General features: G+C 34.6%; 1 protein-coding gene across 1 annotated transcript in view; it reads right to left on the bottom strand.

Moving 5' to 3' along the window:
* Positions 1–20,168, bottom strand: part of Cntln (centlein) — a 378,305-nt gene that overhangs the window by 313,490 nt on the left and 44,647 nt on the right. The window contains exon 4 of the mRNA XM_023715856.1: positions 3,215–3,299. Coding sequence (XP_023571624.1) covers positions 3,215–3,299 — 85 coding nt within the window. The remainder of the gene's footprint in view (positions 1–3,214; positions 3,300–20,168) is intronic.

Below are 20,168 nucleotides of genomic sequence, written 5' to 3'. Positions count from 1 at the left end.
GCAGAAAATCCTACTCGGCAGGCAGGGTGGGGGAGGCACTGCGGAGTGGTGGGGGGCGGCCCAAGGGGCTGGGAGAGTGTCCGGCCCACTCTGCGCCTGGGCTGGGACTGGTCCCGCTCACGCAGGGTAGCAGGAAGCTCTCCGCACGCTCACCGGACCTGGGCTAGGACTGGGTCTAGGGGCTCCCGGAACTCGGCAGAAAATCCTACTGGGCGGGCGGGGTGGGGGAGGCACTGCGGAGTGGTGGGGGGCGGCCCAAGGGGCAGGGAGAGGGTCCGGCCCACTCTGCGCCTGGGCTGGGACTGGTCCCGCCGGCACAGGGTAGCAGGAAGCTCCTATACTCTTTAAAAATTAAAAAAATTTTAAAAAAAGATAGACACTCAAACAAGTTTATTTTAAATTGGACCCTTGACTTACAAATTCAGTTCATTCTCAATGGCTGTTTGTAATTCAAGTTGATTGTAAATCACAACGAATTTTCCCATAAATAATGGAAATATCTATAATATGTTCCAAACCTCCTGTAACACCACTTAAACAAACTTTTCATATCAAAAAAGGGTTGCATAATGTGTGTAATTTACCAGCAACACCAATAATTTCCCTAGCATATTCACCACAAAGTTATAAAATGTGCCTAGTGTACCAGAGACAGCAGTTCCGTGCTATACTCACCAGACGAGCTGACATCTTTGGCTTGCAGGAAGACAGGATGGAATGCAAGGTGGTTACTGTTCAAAGGAGTACATAAGGACATCAGGAATCTAGCTCCCCAGTGTTCTTTCTCTCCTTGGGAGAGTCTGTAGCCCTCCAGGCCCTGCTTCTGGCTCACCAGGTTGTAACCTTTTCAGAACTAAAAACTGGTCTAAGGTTGTCTACTTTTGTCTTTTCTTTAATGCTGTTTTGTAATATGACATGACACTGTCATTAAATAAGTGAATGCAACAATTGGCTTTTTGTCTCTCTGGGTTGGTCTTATCTACAAATGTCTATAGATCTGTCCATTTTTTAAAAATCTCATGGGTGAGCAGGAGCACTGTCCATGATGAGGAAAGCCTTGAGTGATAAGCCTTTGTCTTCTAGGTATTTCTTAAAAGTAGGAAAGGAAGCCTCCCTGATCCACTCAAGAAAAAGTACTCTTGTTATCCAAGTTTTTCCACTAGAACTACACAGGATCCCAGCCTATTCTTCATAACTTTGTCTTGTATACACTCTGAGGGTCTCAGAGTGATAAACCAAGAAAGGATTTATCTTGAGATCACCACTTGCATTGGCACATAGCAATAAGGTTAGCCTATCTTTCATAGGCCTAGGGTCTGGCACGATCTTCTCTTCCTGGATAATGTATCCTTTCCTGGGCATTTTCTTCCCGAAATGGCCAGTTTCATCACAACTGAAAACTTGATGAGAGCAAAAGCCATTTCTCTGTGTCATCATTTCCAAGTGGTATACTGCAATTTTCAGCAGCCCTTTTATCAGCACTGGCAGTTACACCATACCGAGTTACACAATAAATCCCAGTTCTCACTTTAAAATTCTAAAATCATCCATTACTGGGAAGAAATATTTCATCATCATCATCACTCATTGATGGATTATCTTTTACAAGATCTGCATTTATAGCCCTAGCTTTTTCACAATTACAGACTCAGAGAGGCTATAACCTGCTGTCTTCTTTTCATTTATCCACACCACCAACAGCAGCTCCTCTTCCTCATGTAACAGTGTTGACCATGACTTTAGCAACACAAGCTTCCTTATACAAATCTTTTCTGTGTATGAGTGTCAAGATGGTAGATTTCAACATGCTGTACATATTAGCACAACTGGTCATACAAATACCACCCTCATATTTCTCTCCAATTTCCTTCATTTTGATTATGATTGCTTTCCTTACCTTCCCTTCCTTCCTTGGCTTCTTTTCTTAGCTTTTTGGAGGCCATTTGTATTCCAGTAATTATAGCAATTTTATAAAGAACTGGCCAAAATCACATCCACAAACATGCACATCTGAGCTCAGACTGATACTTATGCATGCCTACATATGATTTTCTAGCTTCTAGAGTCTTTGTTTACAACCACACAAGGGCCAGTACTTGCGTTATAATTCAAGGCTTTGGTCATAAGTTAAACCTAAAATTTCAATTGTAACTCTAGTTGTTCATATGTGATGCCCATTGTCACTCAAGGGTCCAATGTACATGTTTGCAATACATAATTACTGAATTCATTGTTGGGGAACTGATACATAATTTTTTGGAACCAGGAATCAAACTCAGGACCTTGATACATGTATATAACATACCTCAATTCTTTTTTTTCCTCTTCCCTTCCACCCCTTTTTTAAAAAGTATTTTTCCAGCATCAATTTCTTTCATTTATTTTACAAGTCTCTAAAGTTAATTATCATGAGCAAAAATTATCAATACAGAATCAATAATGAAACTTTCTATAAGAAAATACAACTTTTGAGAAAGACAAATTCCAAATTGATGTATCATATTAACATCTATATTTCATTTTAGAAAAAATTTCTATGGACATAGGAAATAAAACTAGAATAAAACCTTATCTAAAGTGAACTTCTACCTTTAATTCTATAATAAAATTCTACAATATAACAAATGTTAGATCAAAGTTATCATGACTCTTTAATTGAGAAGAGATTCAAAAATCAGAAAGCATACCCAACACAAAGCTACCCCCATTCAACTCAGAAAATTTCCTTATATGGTTTTTAAGATGTTTATGTCTTAAAAATGATTCCCAGAAGCACAGTCCACTTACATCAGTACCATAACAACATACTGATTATAGGACTACATATAATCTTGTATGTAGTATTATGTAATTATATATTTCATAATTTACTGATTATATGTAAAAGGATTATATAATTTTCAAAGATACAATCAAAGCATTCATTATTTTTATCTTTTCTACAAATTTAAAAGGTAAATGATAACTGCAAATAATAAAACAATGAATAGCACAGATGTAAAACTATAATATTTCCATAAGAGTTTTAGTGGGCAAATATAAAAGCCTACTAATTCATAAAATAAGTAGGCTGTACTATTATATTATACAAAATATAATAATGAAGAACAGACTGATTCTAGAGACTTCAAGATAGCAATACTTTAACCCACAACCCTAATACTCTTAAAGAACATTACTGTAAAAATTATTTCAATATTTTATTAACACGAACCTGTTGCAATTCTTGTATTTTTGCATCTTTCACTTGTAAAATTTCTAGAACTTTTCTGTCTTTAGCTTCAGATTTCTGTTTTTCTCTAGAAACAATTAGACAGTTTATTAGTCATAATTGCCACCTAATCCTTTGAATGTTAATATCCCAATAATGAATATAACTTTAAAATGCTGATAATTAAATCTTCGGTTGACAGACCTTTCAGAATCAATCACAAACCATATGGTAAGTGATGGCAATTTATAATGACAACCAAGACAACTTTATACTAAAATAACAGTTAAGTTTATAGATTGAGACATATGATTTTAATGTATAATACAACTTAGCCCTGATTCCAATGACCTAGAATTCCATTACTTTTAACATAATTAAGAAATACCTTCTTAATATAAACTATTTATAAATAATATTAACTATAGACTATCACTATTTCTTAAGTAATAGTTTCAATAATAAGAGGTTCAGAGCTCCATTAGTAAACAATATTGTATAACTACAACTTTGGATTGCTCCCACCTTCCCACACATTTCTAGTCATTGAGAACACTACTAACTAAATGGCAAGAGAGTTATACCTCCAAAGCACAGGTTTCCGGTAAAGTCATAACATGTAAAACACAACTACCTTCTAAAAATAAATATAATTTTAAAGAAGAAAGAAGGGAAAAGAACAAAAGTCTGAAGCAGTTACATCCAGAATTGACACTGGTTAATTTATATCATAAATGGGGAGAAATTAACTAGAAAAAGATTCACAGATGTAAAACATTTTAAATAGGTAAAAAATAACAATGTGTGTCTAAATCAGCTGTGTGTCACAGAATTTATAGATAAGGAAGAGATAAGGAATCTTCCCTTAAAGAAAAATGCAGAAAATGCCTCAGGAAACACAAAAGGAGTATCAGGAGAAACACCAATCATAAAAGCATACAACTGGTTATAAGAGATAAGGTCAGGAGGGATAACAGTTTATAAAAACATTTAAATTCTAATAAATTAGCATAAGTTCACATTTGAGGTTCTCTCTTCTCTAAATATATAATATTAATAGAAAATATATAAGAAACATAGCTTTCTCTGTGAGTCACAAATGAGGCAGAAATATAAAGAATAGAATGCTATTTGTTATTCTTTAGGTCCAGCCATAGGCTAAGGTAGAAAGGCAAAAAGGAGCTTGGCTTCAGAGATATTGGGAATAAAAGTACCTTGTTCATATGTAGAACGCCAGGGTCACTGTTTAAAGCCAAGACTAGGGTGAGGATTCTAGCTTATAAAGGAGATTGGTAAAAGTTTCTACCTACCCTTGCTAGAAACTAAGGATTATATCAAAGTGTTTACAATGGCAGAAGTTTACAGATATCATGCCCCAATCAGAAATTGTAATATAAAGCTGGGCATGGTGGCATGCCTATATCCCCAGTAATAGGAAGGCTCAGAAAAACACCACGAGTTCAAGGCCAGTCTGGGCTACTTAGCGACTTTAAGATTTCAAGGCCAGCTTGCCAAAAAAAGAAAGAAAGAAAGAAAGAAAGAAAGAAAGAAAGAAAGAAAGAAAGAAAGAAAGAAAAAGGATTATAACACTCTACAGCTGAGGTATTACATATACCACCTCAACTCACTTTTGGCAAAGTGCCCCAAATTACACACATAAAACATTTCAGGAACAAAGATGGGTTGATACTGACCAATCAGTGCCAATCCTAAAATTTAGAGAAAAAAATGCATTAGACAAAGAAGATTCATGAAGAGGAAGAGAACAACAACCTTAGAAACCTTACCTCTCTAGATGTGACAACAATGAAAATAATCTAAAACATAAGAACTCACATACACCAACACATGACCTCAACAATCAGAAGGGGCAATTCTCTGAACAAAATGAAAGTAACAACATACTGAAAAAGTAACTTTTAAAATAAGTTAAAAGTGCTTAAAAACAAAAAAATAAATACTAAAAGGACAAATAAATCAGTCAGATGCATGTAAACAATTATTAGAAGGCTTAAATTTGTTTTATAATCACTGAAGCACAACCTAAAACTAGACAAAGATAATTAATGAAATAAAAGTACTAATGAGATATTCATATACTACACTGCACAGAAAATAATGAGCTTTAAAATATGACGGCACAGTTGAGACATACAGGTTTTACTCAGAAATTCTAAGATATCCTAAACATTCCAGAAATAAAAATAACAAGATAAAAGATAAAGCAATATTTTCAGAAGAAATTGCTAGAATGGTTTAGAATTAAACTGTCCTCAGATTGGGAGTATACTTACTAGAATAATAAAAAGGACAGCACACTTCATACATTAATCCATGGTTCATTTAACACATGCTATTTATTGAGCACTTACTAAGGTAGGTATTGCCCTTGATACTAGAGATAAGGTAGTAAAAAAATATAAAACAAAGGGGCCAGCCAGATAGCTCAGTGGACTACAGTGCCTGCTTAGGCAGAGCTTAGTGGCTGGTGGTTCCATCAGGGGCATGCCACACCAGCCCTGCCCCTAGGGCATGCTGAGAGGACAGGGTGTGGTGGCAGGCTGCTGCAATCCTATTACTTCCCAGGCTGAAAGCAGGAGAATCACTAGGAGTCTGATCTGTGTAGTGAGACCCTGAAGATCTTGCACTCAATACATAAAAAAAGTATAAAAAAATAGCCTATGGAATTAACATTCTAAGAAAGTCATAGTGAAAATAAAACATATATAAGAGAATATACAGTATATCAAATCATTGTAAGTATGAATATAAATAGGGTAACTAAGAAAGGCAACAAGCTTCCTTTTTCACTACTAACGTCACATTTATACTGATGGTTAACAAATGACTCTGCTGATAGGCAATACTTGATCAGAGAACTAAGGAAGAAAATCAGAGTCATGAATACCTCAGGATAGTTTTCCAAACCAGGAAAATAACAGAAAGTACAAACACACTGAGGCAAGAGCATATAGAAATCCCTCTTATCACTGGGCATGTGTTTAAAAGCCACCCGTTTGACTACCCAAAACTACAGAGAGAACCAGGCTTTATATATGTTGTGATACACACATATTTAGCATAATGTTCAATTTATAAGTTTGGCACAGATCTACAATAATAGCATAAAGCAATGTTAGTAATACACCATAATAAAAATGTATAAATATTTTCTCTTAGTTTAACCCTATAATTTGCCATTTAATATTTCTAGACAACAACAGACTGAAGATAAATGAAACCACTGAAAGCAAAACCACAGACAAAGAAGGGCAGAGGAACTACTAACTGCTATATTCAAAGAATAGCCAAAAAATAAGAAAGTTTGTAATAAGAGGGAAAAAGGCCAATTGGGATAAAATAATATTTGGCTTTGTAGACCCTTTGAAATTCAGTTCTGACTCTCAATGAAATAAGACAGTGTAGTGTTAAGCCAAGAAATCAACACAATACAAATTAACATTTATAAAATATCATACTGGCTGGTGAATTAAAGACAGACATCAAGTGTCAAGAGTGAAAACAAAAGGCCAGTTACCAAGCAAGCACAATACCTCAGACTAAAGTATGAGTGAAAAAGAAAAGAGGGAGGGGCTTGATGATGTTGAAAAGTGATCGATGCTTTTGAAGCAGACTTAAAAGGATTGCTTGATATATTAGTATGAGACATAGAAAAAAAAAAGAGTGAAGCTAAAACCGTCTATAAGGTTTGATGAACAACTAGAAATATGGAGTAGATATTATCTGAAATATAAGCAAAGGAGATAAGCCAACACTACACTTGTGGACTGAACATATAAATTAAGAGATGGATTAATCAGCACCCAAGAGAAGTCAACAGTTGGACAAAAACCAAATCCGAAATCAGTAAAGAAGTTAACACTACAGACATAACTTTAGGAGTTTAGGCCCTAAGAGTAGATGAGATCTCCTAGGGAGTGATTTTGAACAAATCAAATCTGAGGATTGAGTCTTACAGCAATCTCTCAGTTATTGGTTGTAAGATGGTAAAAAGAGGTCAAACAGAAAATGTTATTAAGAAGACAAGTCAGGAATATAAGAGAAGAATCAAGGATAAAAGTGAAGTCTTCGGAGAAGAAATTAAGTACCAACTGTGTAAAATGTGGCAAACACATTAAAAAAAGATAAGGACTGAAAATCAACTGCTAGATTTAGCAATACTAGTCACTAATGATCTTGACAAAAGTTGTTTAAGGAGAATGGTGAGTATAAAATCTTAATCCCTAATGGGAGTGAGTAAAAACTCCTCTTCAGAGGGATTTTACTATTTAAAAAAAGAAAGAACAAGGGCCGGCCACATAGCTCAGTGGACTGCTTAGGCAAGTGCAGGGACTGGGGTTCGATCTCCAGCATGTCATGCCAGCTCCGCCCCCAGGGCGCACTGAGACAGAGATTGAGACTGGGTGTGGTGGTGCATACCTGTAACCCCAGCACTTGGAAGGCTGAAAACAGGAGCATCACTATGAGTGCAATCTGTGTGGTGAGACCCTGTAGACCCTGTACTAAATACATACAAATAAAAAGAAAAAAGAAGGTACTGTTATCCAAGGGAAAATAATCCCCCAAAAAGTTCTGTATTTTGGTTTTTTGTTTACTTGTTTTTAACATGGGAAATAAAATTTTTGTGTGTAGGCTGACAGGAATGATTTAGGACAGACAAAGATATGGTTTATAAGTAAGAGGAGGGAGAACTGCAGATCAACATCCTTTAACTACTTGATGCTTCTATTCTTTGTTTAGACTTACGAGTACAAATAATTCTTGAAAATAAATTAAAAGAGAGAACATGAGTACAGATTCAGATATATATATTGATATAATTGGTCATGGAAAGGAATAAAAGCTCTACCCTGAGCTGCTTGTTTCTTAATGGTATAGTAAGCAAGAGTATGCATCACATGAAATTGAGAATGGAAAAAGAAGGTTTGGAAGTTGAAAGATGAAAATATTTCAGGGTAATGGTATATAGTAAGTGGGCCAGGAAGACTAGCAGGCAGGACTATGAATCACTGTCAAAAATGGTGGTCAGAACTTGCATAAGACCAGCATCATTATGGTTCTGGGATTTACTCTAGACACACTCAGTTCTCTGGATGTATTACAAATACACAATAAATAAGATTTGTAAAAAACAATGTTGGAAACAGTGCAAGCATATGAACTATCATTATTTATTTTTAATATCTATACATTAGCCCACTTTATTTTGTTTCCTACCTAATAAGCATTAATAACACATTTCATATGTAAGTGCAATCCACTGTCTTCAACTAAACTTTCAGTAAATCTTTCTCTTATAAACAGTGAAATTTAACATACTGTCAGAAAATTAATACCCCCTTTTATTTCATAGTTAGAATTTTAGCACTCAGCAACCTTATATTTTACAAAGGGGCCAACAAGTTTACTGGAAGAAAGATGGTCTCTTTAATAATAAATGGTGCTGGAAAAACTCTGGGTAACCATGTCTGAAGACTAAAACTAGACCCATGTCTATCACCATGCACTAAAGTCCAAATAGATCAAAGATCTAAATATTAAAAGAGAAACACTAAATTTCTTAGAAGAGAAAATAAGTAAAAATCTTGAAAACACAGGAATACACAGAGACTTCATGAACAAAATCCAAACTGCACATGAAACACTTCCAAGAACAACTGGGTTACCATCGTATTAGGAAGCTTTTGCATACCAAAGCAAATCATGAACAGAGTGAAAAAACAACCCATGGACTGGGAAAAAATTTTAGCTCTCTAAGACAAACAACTTGTATCTAAGACATACAAAGAAATGAAAAGAGAAATCGTATCCCCAAAATTCAAAGACCCAATCCAAAAATAGGCATCTGAGATGAATACATCTCATGTGAAGAAATATAAATAGTAACTAAATATATAAAAAAATGTTCAACATCATTGGTCATTAGAGAGGTGTAAATTATAGTCCCATCTCACCCCAGAGAGAATAGCTATCCTCAAGAAACCAACCAATAACAACTGTTGGAGAGGCTGTGGGAGAAAAGGAACTCTTCCTCATTATGGGTAGGAATATAGACTGGTGCAACCACTATGGAAACTAGGATTAGAGGTCCAACTCCATCCAGCTATTCTCCTTATGGGTATTTTCCCAGAAGAATTAAAAGCATAGTACCACAGCAATATATATGCACCCATGTTTGTAAAAGCACAATTTTGTCATAGCTAAACTTGGGAACAACCCAAATATCTATCAATTGAAAAATAGATAAAAAAGATATTGTATTTTTATATAATGCAGTACTACTCAGCTTAGTTTATCTTGGGGATAAACTTGAGACATTTATAAGGAAATGGATATAACTTGAGACCATACTCGTAAGTGAAATAAATCAGTCTTGCATGTATAAACATCATATTGCCTCCCTAGTGTCCATCCGAAGGTGAAAAGTAAATAAGATTTAAAAATTACAATGAATATTGTGAAATGAGAAGAAACTGATCAAAAAGAAAGAGAAACTGCAATAGAGGAAAGGAGAAAGGAAGGAAAGGAAAAGGAAGATGATACACAATAGTTAAGACAGTTTGTAGTGGTTGATAAATTACATCAACTTGACAGGTTTAGAAGTGCAAGAAGAGGACATGGATATGGTGCATTTCTACACCCCCTCCCTAGAACATGGAGGACCCACCCTAGAGTGACTTAGCACTTACAGGTTATACAAAGGTCATTGAGGAAGAATGACTGATGCCACTTCCACTGAGGAGCTCCAGTCTTCACAGTCAGTGCAGAGGGAAGGGAGAGAACTTTGCTGGAAGCCACAGCTATGTGGCTTTTGCTCTTTGTTGTTTTCCACCACCATGAACTGTTGCCCTCTGCCATGTGCTACTCTGCCTTGGAATCAGTGGAGTACAAACTAAAATTTCCACTAACTATGAGCTAAATAAATCTTCCTTTCCTTAATTTTGGTTGTTGGGTATTTTATCCCAGCAATGAGTAAAAAGTAACTGAGACACGGAAATACTACTAATTGCTATTATCCCATTGAAAACAAAGGTTTATGCCTAAATTATCTGACCAATTTTAATGCCTATAACTTTTAATAACAGCATCTACTTTGAAGATAACAATATGCAATGCACTATTGATAATCTACAATCTTGTTTTGAAATTTTAAACCACTATTTTCCTTTTTCTTCAAAATAAAAAAAATAATTTTTAAAAACTATCTTATGGGTCCAGACAGCTCAGCGAACTAAAGTGCCTGCTTAGCCAGAACACAGGGACAGTGGTTCAATCCCTGGCACCACAAACCATATTGACCCCACCCCCAGGGCATGTGGAGACAGTGACTGAGACTGGGCATGGTGGCATGCATCTATAATGCCAGTGCTTGGGAGACTGAAAACAGGAGAATCATTACAAGTCTGATCTATAGAGTGAGACCCTATAGACTCTGTACTAAATAGATTTTTAATAAACCAAAACTATCTTATGTTAAAAAGATACTCCACTAGCATGTCATTTGTCACTAATATATATCCTTAAACTATCCCTTGAGTTTTTAATTTACTACTCTAAAATTTTTGGTATTACAGCATAGTACTCAGTCCATCTGAAGCACATACATCAGTAGGAAAATGACAAAAACCAAAGGGGAGAGTATGATAAAGCCTATCCAGGAACAAACATATTGAGAAAGCCAAGGCAATAATTTCAGCTAGAAATTCTCTTTGCAAATTCCTGAGTATAGCAGAAATCTATAATTAGCTTTCTAGAATTACCTATAGTTTAATTTTCAGGATTATACATTCCTAATACTTTGTATTGGTATGAGTCAGGGTTTCATTAAATTTACTTAAGCTTTTAACTTCTCAATTTGACACAATGCATCAACCACTATAATTTACCCCTTGTTAACCTGGCAACTAGATATATTTTTTTAAAATTAGTCTCCAGACCCCCCCCAAAAAAATGTATATAATTGTGTCTTACATGTTATAATTATCTTGTGTATGAACAGAAATTTTTTTACCAAGATAGAAGGTAAGATTTTTCTTTGTTTATTTTATAACTTTAACATTAACATAGGCTTAATAATTCTTAAGAACCAGTATTAAATCTATCAATATTATATTATAACAGAACCATATAGGGATAAATAGTATAATTATAATTCTTTTTTGTAGTTGATTATGGGGTTGTAGCTGGTATTTAAAAACTATCCTTTTTTTGGCCTTTAGCAAGCACCCCAGCAGGTCTTGGTTTTGGGGGACTTTTTTTTATGGACTGAACCATATCTTTATTGTGGCAGGCCCTAGATCATTTGTCACTGTGTCTGTATTAGGTTGTTTTAGTTTTTTATTGACTTTAATAACAGGGCAGGGTAATGTTAAGAGCCCCCCCCCACCTATTTTTTTTTATTTATGTAGTAATCTAATAATTTTTTATAGTCTAAGTCAATGACCCCTGACAATATTGTGACTCTCTTTTTAACTTGTTTTTTTTTAGAGGTATGCAAAGACCAAAGTGACCAGGGGAATTAGCTTTCAATTTAATGGTATTGTTGTCTTTTTTGTATAGGTCTTCCCCCCCGCCCCCGAAACTAGGACTTTCAGTACAGGAGAACATAAGGTTGTAGGTACAGGAAGCAAAAATTCTGTTAGTAGATCACTAGGGGTAATGGTGTGTGGTATCATTTTTATTTTTACTCCTTGACTTTTGGACCTATGAATTTTGGCTATGGGAAACACAGTATCACATAGAGAACACTGATTTAAAAGTATATATACACTTTTGAAGTACTTTACCCCAATCCTAGTACCGTAATCTAGCCACGGTTTTACTAAAGAAATAGATATAAGATGTACAAATGTATAAGAAATTATAAGATTGGCTTACAACAGTCAGCCACAGAGTTGGATGAGAAAGCATGCAGACTGCGCCTTCACACTGGAGACTGAAGAATTCATTCAAAGGTCTGGAGCACAATATAGTGTTTTGCAAGCTGGTAGGAGGCTGATGGGTCTGTGATGAAAGGTTGATGAGTCTACACCAGAAAGCTGAAGGATCCAAGGAAGAGGCTGAAGAAGCTGCACTATAAGTCAAGAGACAACATCTAAAACATCCAAACTATGAAGACTAGAGCACCTCAAAAAAAAAAAAAAAAGAATGCTCCTTTCTTAATATTTTTTGTATCCTTTAAGTGATGAGTTACTCTAGGGTGTGGCCTCCACACCCTAGGGTGTGGAATTGCTGAGCTGATTTAGTTAAGATTTTAATTTCTCAATGTATCAACCACTACAGTATTTTATTCTTATCTTGAGACAAGGTCTCACTGTTTCACAGGCCAGATTCTAACTAGTGATTATCCAGCTTCACCACCTCCAGTAGTTGTGACTACTGGTGATCACTACACACTCAACTATGATAGAGCCTTTCTATTTCTCTCTTCTGAAAACAACTCTATGATTCCCACAGTCTGAAAATAAATTCTGGTGTTCCTTTCAAACGAGATAAGGCTAAAAGAGATTGAAAAGCATTTGAGAAAATGGAAAGCTATTCCTTGCTCCTGGATAGGAAAAACCAATATTGTGAAAATGGCCATACTCCCAAAATACAGATTTAATGCAATCTCAATTAAAGTACCATTAGTGTACCATACAGAGCTAGAGAAAACATTCCTAAAATTAATCTGGAACCATAAGAGACCCAGAATATCAAAAACAATCCTGGGAAACAAAGGAAAGGCAGGATGTATCACAATCCCTGATTTCAAATTATACTATAAAACTACTATGATAAAATCAGCATGGTACTGGCATAAAGACAGACCTAAAGATCAATGGAACAGATTAGAACATGCAGACACAACTACAAACACACTTAGCTACCTTATTTTTGATAAAGGGGCCAAACATGTTCACTGGAAGAAAAATAACCTCTTTACTAAATGGTGCTAGAAAAGCTGGTATTCTATATGTCAAAGGCTAAAATTAGACTCATGTCTATCACCATGCACTAAAGTACAGTAAAAAAGGATCAAAGATTTAAACATTAAAACAGAAACACTAAATCTTATGGAGGAAAATGTAGGAAAAAACCTTAAAGACATAGGGGTAGGTAGAGAGTTCATGAACAAAAACAAACTGCATGTGAAATATTTAAAAGAATCAACAACTGGGATCTCATGTTTTTCAAGTTTCTGTACTTCAAAGGAAATCTCAAACAGAGTAAAAAGAATACCCACAAACTGAGAAAAAATTATAGCCCACTGTCCCTCAAAGGCCTTCTATTTAGAACATATAAAGATGTTTTTAAAAATCTGATCCTCAAATTCAAAGACCCAATCCAAAAATGGGCATCTAAGATGAATATACATTTTTCAGATGAAGAAATACAAATAGCAAGGAAATATATGAAAAAATGTTCAACAGTATTGGTCATTGGAGAAATGCAAATTAAAAGAACAATGAGATTCCACCTCACCCCAAAAAGAATGGCTAACATCAAGAATTCAGCCAATAACAAATGCTGGAGGGACTGTAGCAAAAAAAAAGAACCCTTCTCCACTGGTGGTAGGAGTGCATTGGAAATCAGTATGGAGATTCTTTAAAAAGCTAGGATTTTTTTTTTTACTTAAAAACATTTTATTATGGAAAATCTCAAACATATAAAAGTGAAGACAACAGTATGATAATCCTCCATATATACATCATCCAGTTTTGGTAATTATTAACATCTCTTCTAGTTCCTTCCATCCCTCCCTTTTCCCCCTTAACTGTTTTCAAGACAATTACAGATATCGTTTTATTTCACTGTAAACAGCAATCATCTTCATAAGCTCCGCTGTTTGTGAAAATGTATAGCAACCCCTAGACAATCTACATTCAGGACCATTTTTTTAAATTTAATTTATTTTTATTTTTATTTTTTCGGCAGAACCAGGGATTGAACTCAGGCCCTTGTGCTTGCCTGGGAAGTGCTTACTCTACTGAGCCATCTCCCCCATCCCTTAAATGACTTTTATTTTATTTTTTCCATAATTTTATTGAGAGACAAATAGCAATGAGACAGTTTCAAATCAAATTGGTAGGACAGTTCCAATAATTAACACATTACATAGTCTCTTCCTAGTGGTTATTTGCTGTACAAGATGCCGACATGATATCCTATTTACAAACACTATTACAACAAATCCCTCTATTCATTTAGAGAACGTAACTATATATCTATCCTAACCATTTTGAATACACAGATACAAAATGGACATTCATCTGTATCCCCTTTTTTGTTCCATCATTTGAATATTATAGGTGTGTTAAAACTCAGCAAAATAATCTAAAAGAGTCCAGTAGTCCATAATACTAATGGGTCTTCCACTTGACTGGCACTGTCAGAAATTGTTGACCTTAGTCCCCTACAGCTTAACATAACACAATGGCTTTACTTCTTATATTTCGCTTTTATACTTTTCTGCTGGATGGTTAAGACCAAGATAAAGCAACACCTATGCAACAAGAGTTGTAGCTTTAAAAGCTAGGATTGAGGTAACATTCAAACCAGCTATTCCGCTCCTGGAAATTTTTCCAGAAGAAGTGAAAATACCATACCATAGTGTTATATGTGCACCCATGTTTATAACACCACAATTTGTCACAGCTAAATCTTGGACCAGATGCTCATCATCTGAGGAATGGATAAAGAAGATATGATATTTTTACACAATGAAGTATTATTCAGCCATAAAACAGGAAAAATTTGAGGCTTTTATTGCTAAATGGATACAACTAGAATCCTTAAGTGAAATAAATCAGCCCCACATGTGCAAACATTGTACTGTTTCCACAGTGTGAGAACCTGAAAGAGAAAATAAACTTTGAAGGGTAGTATAGATACTGGGAAAAGGGAATGACCCTATCACAAAGAAGTAATTATTAAGCTGAGGTGAAGGACAGGAGAGATAGTGGAAGAAACAGATATATCCATGTTTGTAAGCAGGATAGTTTGGACAACTACACTGTGGATTTATGTTGGTCTGTGGAAAGGAGCAGTTAATGCTTAATTTGTCTCCTCTCTTAAATTCTTTGACCTTTTATTCTTAATATCTTAAGTATTTCTTTCTTTTTTCTTTTTTCTTCCAATTTTACATGCATATATCTGGTAATATGAACAGCTACTTGGAAGACAACACTATGCATTACAACAAATACTCAAAATCCACATTTTATTATATAAATCCTGTATCAATTGTAATTTTCTGTTGCAACACTATTTTGTACTTTTTTTTTTTTTCCTTTCTTTCTTTTTTTGGCGGAACCAGGGATTGAACTCAGACCCTTGCGCTTGCCAGGGAAGCGCTTATTCCACTGAGCCATCTCCCCAGCCCTATTTTGTACTTTCTTTAAAAATGTTTTAAAAATTTAAAAAGTATATAAAGCTAAAACAAGACTATCTCCTACAAAACCCATGCAAAAACATGATTATGGCTGCAAAAGAGTTTGACATTAGGGTGATTTCTCTACAATTCGGGTATACACATAATCAAATTCACAGTCTTTAGTCATTTTCAAGTTTAGATTGACAGAGCAGTCTCAACAAGAGCAGTTATTCTCAGGATCACCTAAGTTAGAAATGCAAGTTCATCAGCCTACCCCAGATATAATAAATCAGAAACTCTGAGGGTGGGGACCTAGAAACCTATGTTTAACAAAGTGCTAGGTACTGAATGTCTGTGTTCTCCCAAAATTCATATGATTAAGCCTTAATCCCCAATGATGGAAGGTGGGCCTTTGGTAAATAATTAGGTACTGAGGCAGGATCCACACGATTTTAGCACAATTATAAGAGAGATGGTTGGTCAGTCGGTTGCTCGGTCAGTCGGTCAGTCAGTCGGTCGGTTGGCCAGTCGGTCTCTCTCTCACATGAGCTAGAGTAAACAGAAAGCCACCTACACTTAAGATTTTATCATTGATGTTTTGTAACCAAGGAAACCTAAAATTGACTACTTTATAATTTTGAAATGGAAAAAGTAATCACAACTCAAAATCTTGATGGAAATTTGTCTAGCAATTCCTCCTAGGGGTATGGGATATTCTCATAACAAGAAAATACTAAGAGAATATTGCATGAATATAGCATTTTTTATTTAGAAAAATAAGATGAATAAAGGTGATTTCAAGTTTGAAATGTCACCAACCTATCTGGATAATTCAATTAGTACATATTCCTTGTATTAATGAGACATTTACAAAGGTTCCCAGGAAAAAAAAGGCACTGTCAGGAAGTTGATGATGATCAATGACTGAGACAAACTCCTGTTTAGCTAATTAGAACCACTGATGTGCAATAATGATGTAAGCTAAGAATATTTGCAGACTTCTTTAGGATGAAAAATGAAGTGAAGAAAGGCTGTCAAATGTGTACAAGTTTAATGCTCCAATCACTTTTCCCCAGAGTACTACCCATTTCAACATTTAGCACTCCTGCACTTTAGCCACATGAATTACCATGCTAACTTTTTACCATTTTTCTAAACTCAAAAAAAGAGAAATTATTATCATTAAGAAATAAAATCTTACTGTGTTATAGACCATGCTATATATTATACAGTATGACAGGATCATATTTTCTGGGTTTGAGCCCATTTTTAATGAGATGTCAAAATGAAATATTATAGTTTAAAAGAAACACTTAACTATAATTGAGATAATGATATTAGCATGAAATAGACACAAAGAAAATAAAAAAGCAAAATTTATTGTGGTTGATTATTCTTAACAGATAATGCACAAACTAAAGTGATTTGAATTGTGTTCTTTCACTTGACTGCAGTAACTATTAAAATGAAGATTTTTATATACTTACTGAATTTTTTTAAACACTGCTAATTTCTAGTAAACATCCAGATTCCAAATCAGTAAGACTTATAAAATTAGAGGTTTAGGGAAATGAGGGTATAGTTTTTTATCCTTTTATTCATGGAGTATTTTAGAAGTACTCTATATTGAATATGCATATTGAAGACTACTATGGTATGCATAAATAAAAAAACTTAAAATATTACTAGACACTAAAACTTATCTTACACTACAGTAAACAAAGTGCAACTTACACTCCAGTAAAAAATTATTTTTAAAAATACTCATAATATAACAGATCCTAATGCATAAAATAACCTTTCATATATCTTTCACATATTCTTAATATATCTATTTTACCTTTATAAAGAACTCAGTTTTATTACATAATTCAGAAATGAAGAACTATAGTTTTACATTTAATATAAAATACATAATTAAAGCCATATGTGAAAGCCAAAACTTGTGCCAGAGAAATTAGCTTCACACAAAAAAATGACTTTTTTTTTTTTTTTTTTTTTTTTTTGGTCTGGTCTTTTTCAATCAGGTAGGTCCAGATTATAAGACAAAAGAATAAAATCAGAGTAATTCATCTAAAATTAAATCTGTAAATTATAGCATACTGATGAATGCATTAAACAAAGAATAATTTAATATATAACTCTTAAGACCTAATATGTTAGTAAAAAATACTACAGATATTTAATCAACTTATTTCTAAATATGTAGTTGAAACTCACAATATTTGGTGATATAGTTATAAACTAAATGACTATTTCTCAATTTTTCTATATTTTTTTCTTTTAACTAAATATCCAGACATTTCTGCATGTATTATAAAGAACATTCATAAAAGCATTGAGAAAGATTATGTATTATATCCCTTTAACAACTGTGCAAATATTTTTCATGCAAAATTTGAGAAATCTCTTTGAGTGCTCAAAACTATCAGCACTTGAGAGCAGACTGTTTTAACATCTGCATAGCACCAGGGTTGCCCCCAGGGATTTTCAAATGATGCCTGCCTGCGCTGAATAAAGTGCTAACTTGCACCTTGCATTTCATACTGTGTCCTGAGCAGCGTTCCAGTTGGTACAACACCAGCTGAATTCCCACAGGCCACTGTTCATTCAGGCTTGACTGCAATTATCATGTCAATATTTTGTGCTCTGATATGCAGATACGCACACATGCAAGCTGCATAATACATACTTCTCCATGGAATGTTGACTTACGTCCAATGTTCGGGAATTTTTAAAGAAAGCAGAATACACTTTCATTAAATGAAGACAGTCTTGATTATTTTATCTGTAAAACAAAGTTGTGTGTCTCTATATCTTCTGCCAGGTAAAAATGACAAAAATCTTAAACATGTTTCATTATATTCTCACAACTCTTTGAAGGACCTCACAAAAGTTAAAATATTATTTTGAATCTTCTTTTATCTATTACAGAAGCTCAAATGTATGTCTTCATACTTTAGTGTATGTTTTCTCACATTAAACATTATAATCAGTCAAATTAAGCATTTTTCTATTAGTTCCCATGACCATCTATCCATATATTTTACTTAGAAATTCATAGCTATTGCAACAGGAAAAGTGCTTAGCAAAAATGTATTTATGCCCTGAGTGGAACAGCCAAGCAGCAACGCTGCCAGATGGTAGAATTCTGGCATCTACACTTCTGGGGCCATGCTAGTACCATGCTCCAAATTCAGCCCTTTGTAGACTGTGTAGCTTAATACACATAGGACAGTATAGAACCATACAGCAGCTGTGCAACCCATGTGTTTAGAAGTAAAATGAAACAGGACAAAGGTTTTCCTAGTGGTGAGTGTACAGTACATAACCTTACAGCAACAGTCTACTTATCAAGCATCTACACTTTTAACTCTGAGCAGAAATATAAAATAAATTCCCATATTCTATGAGGTTGAATTTTTCAATACAAATAACTCCTCATACAAAGATTCTTCATGCATACTGATAATAAACTTATCAATACAAACCAAAGTCATCTTGCCTATTATGTTTTCTTTCTATGATTCCCACTTTCCCGTACTGAATTTTTATTTCCAGGCTGAAAATGTAGAAAGGAAGAAAGGGACTAAAAGTAGTAATTATAAAAAAAAAAGTATTCAGCAGCCTTCTCAATAGTACCCAATATTAAAAAGAAAATAAATTAAGTCTGCAAGATTTATACAAAGACACACCATTTAGAAGTAAAAACAAAAAACAAAGCAACTTGAAAAATGGAATTATATGTGCAAAAAGTATTAGTACTGGTAAATAATGATTTCTGGATTTGAATTTTCAAATTCAAGTACAATATACATTATTTGTAGAATCATTAAATATCTATTGAAATGTAATATTAAAGAAAAGTAACATAAAAAGCTGAATTACTCCTAGAAAGTATCATATAGAAAAATCTTTTTTGTAAAATACATAAATAAATCAAAAAATAATTTAAACTACAAAATGAAATAACTGAATATATTCACCATTTGTTAGGCATTATTATAGTCTCTGTACATGCATTAACTCAAAATAACTTTATACCTATTTTTATTTTATAGAAAATACTATGGCCAAAGAAAAAAATGAATGTTTTTCCCCAAGTAACACCAACAGCTAGGCAAGATTCCAGACAAAGCAGCCTGGCTCCAAAGTCCAGTTCTTGATCACTAATCATTAAAACTAATTTCATTCCAGATGTCCCCTTTCTAGCTTAATTCTTTCTTTTTCTGTAGTACTTTGCTTAAGAGCAATATCAGCATGGCCTATGAAGCTGTTGTAACATGTACATACCTCAATCTTCCCCAATACCACGGTAAATCACAATTCTATAGAGGTTGTAGAGAATTATAGCTCAAGAAACTTATACATGAGTGCTTCCAGCTACCCTGCACCGGCGGAACCTATTATTGTTCCCAGCCCAGGCGCAGTGTGGGCCAGACCCTCTCCCACCCTCTTGGGACGCCGCCCACCACTCCGCAGCACATCCTCCACCACGCCCGCCCAGTAGGAATTTCTGCTGCATTCCGGGAACCCCCAGACCCACTCCCAGCCCAGACCCAGTGAGTGTGTGGGAGAGCT

Source organism: Octodon degus, unplaced genomic scaffold (assembly GCF_000260255.1).
Source record: "Octodon degus isolate 3935 unplaced genomic scaffold, OctDeg1.0 scaffold00044, whole genome shotgun sequence".
NCBI lineage: Eukaryota > Metazoa > Chordata > Mammalia > Rodentia > Octodontidae > Octodon > Octodon degus.
This window is presented reverse-complemented; position numbering and strand designations above follow the sequence as displayed.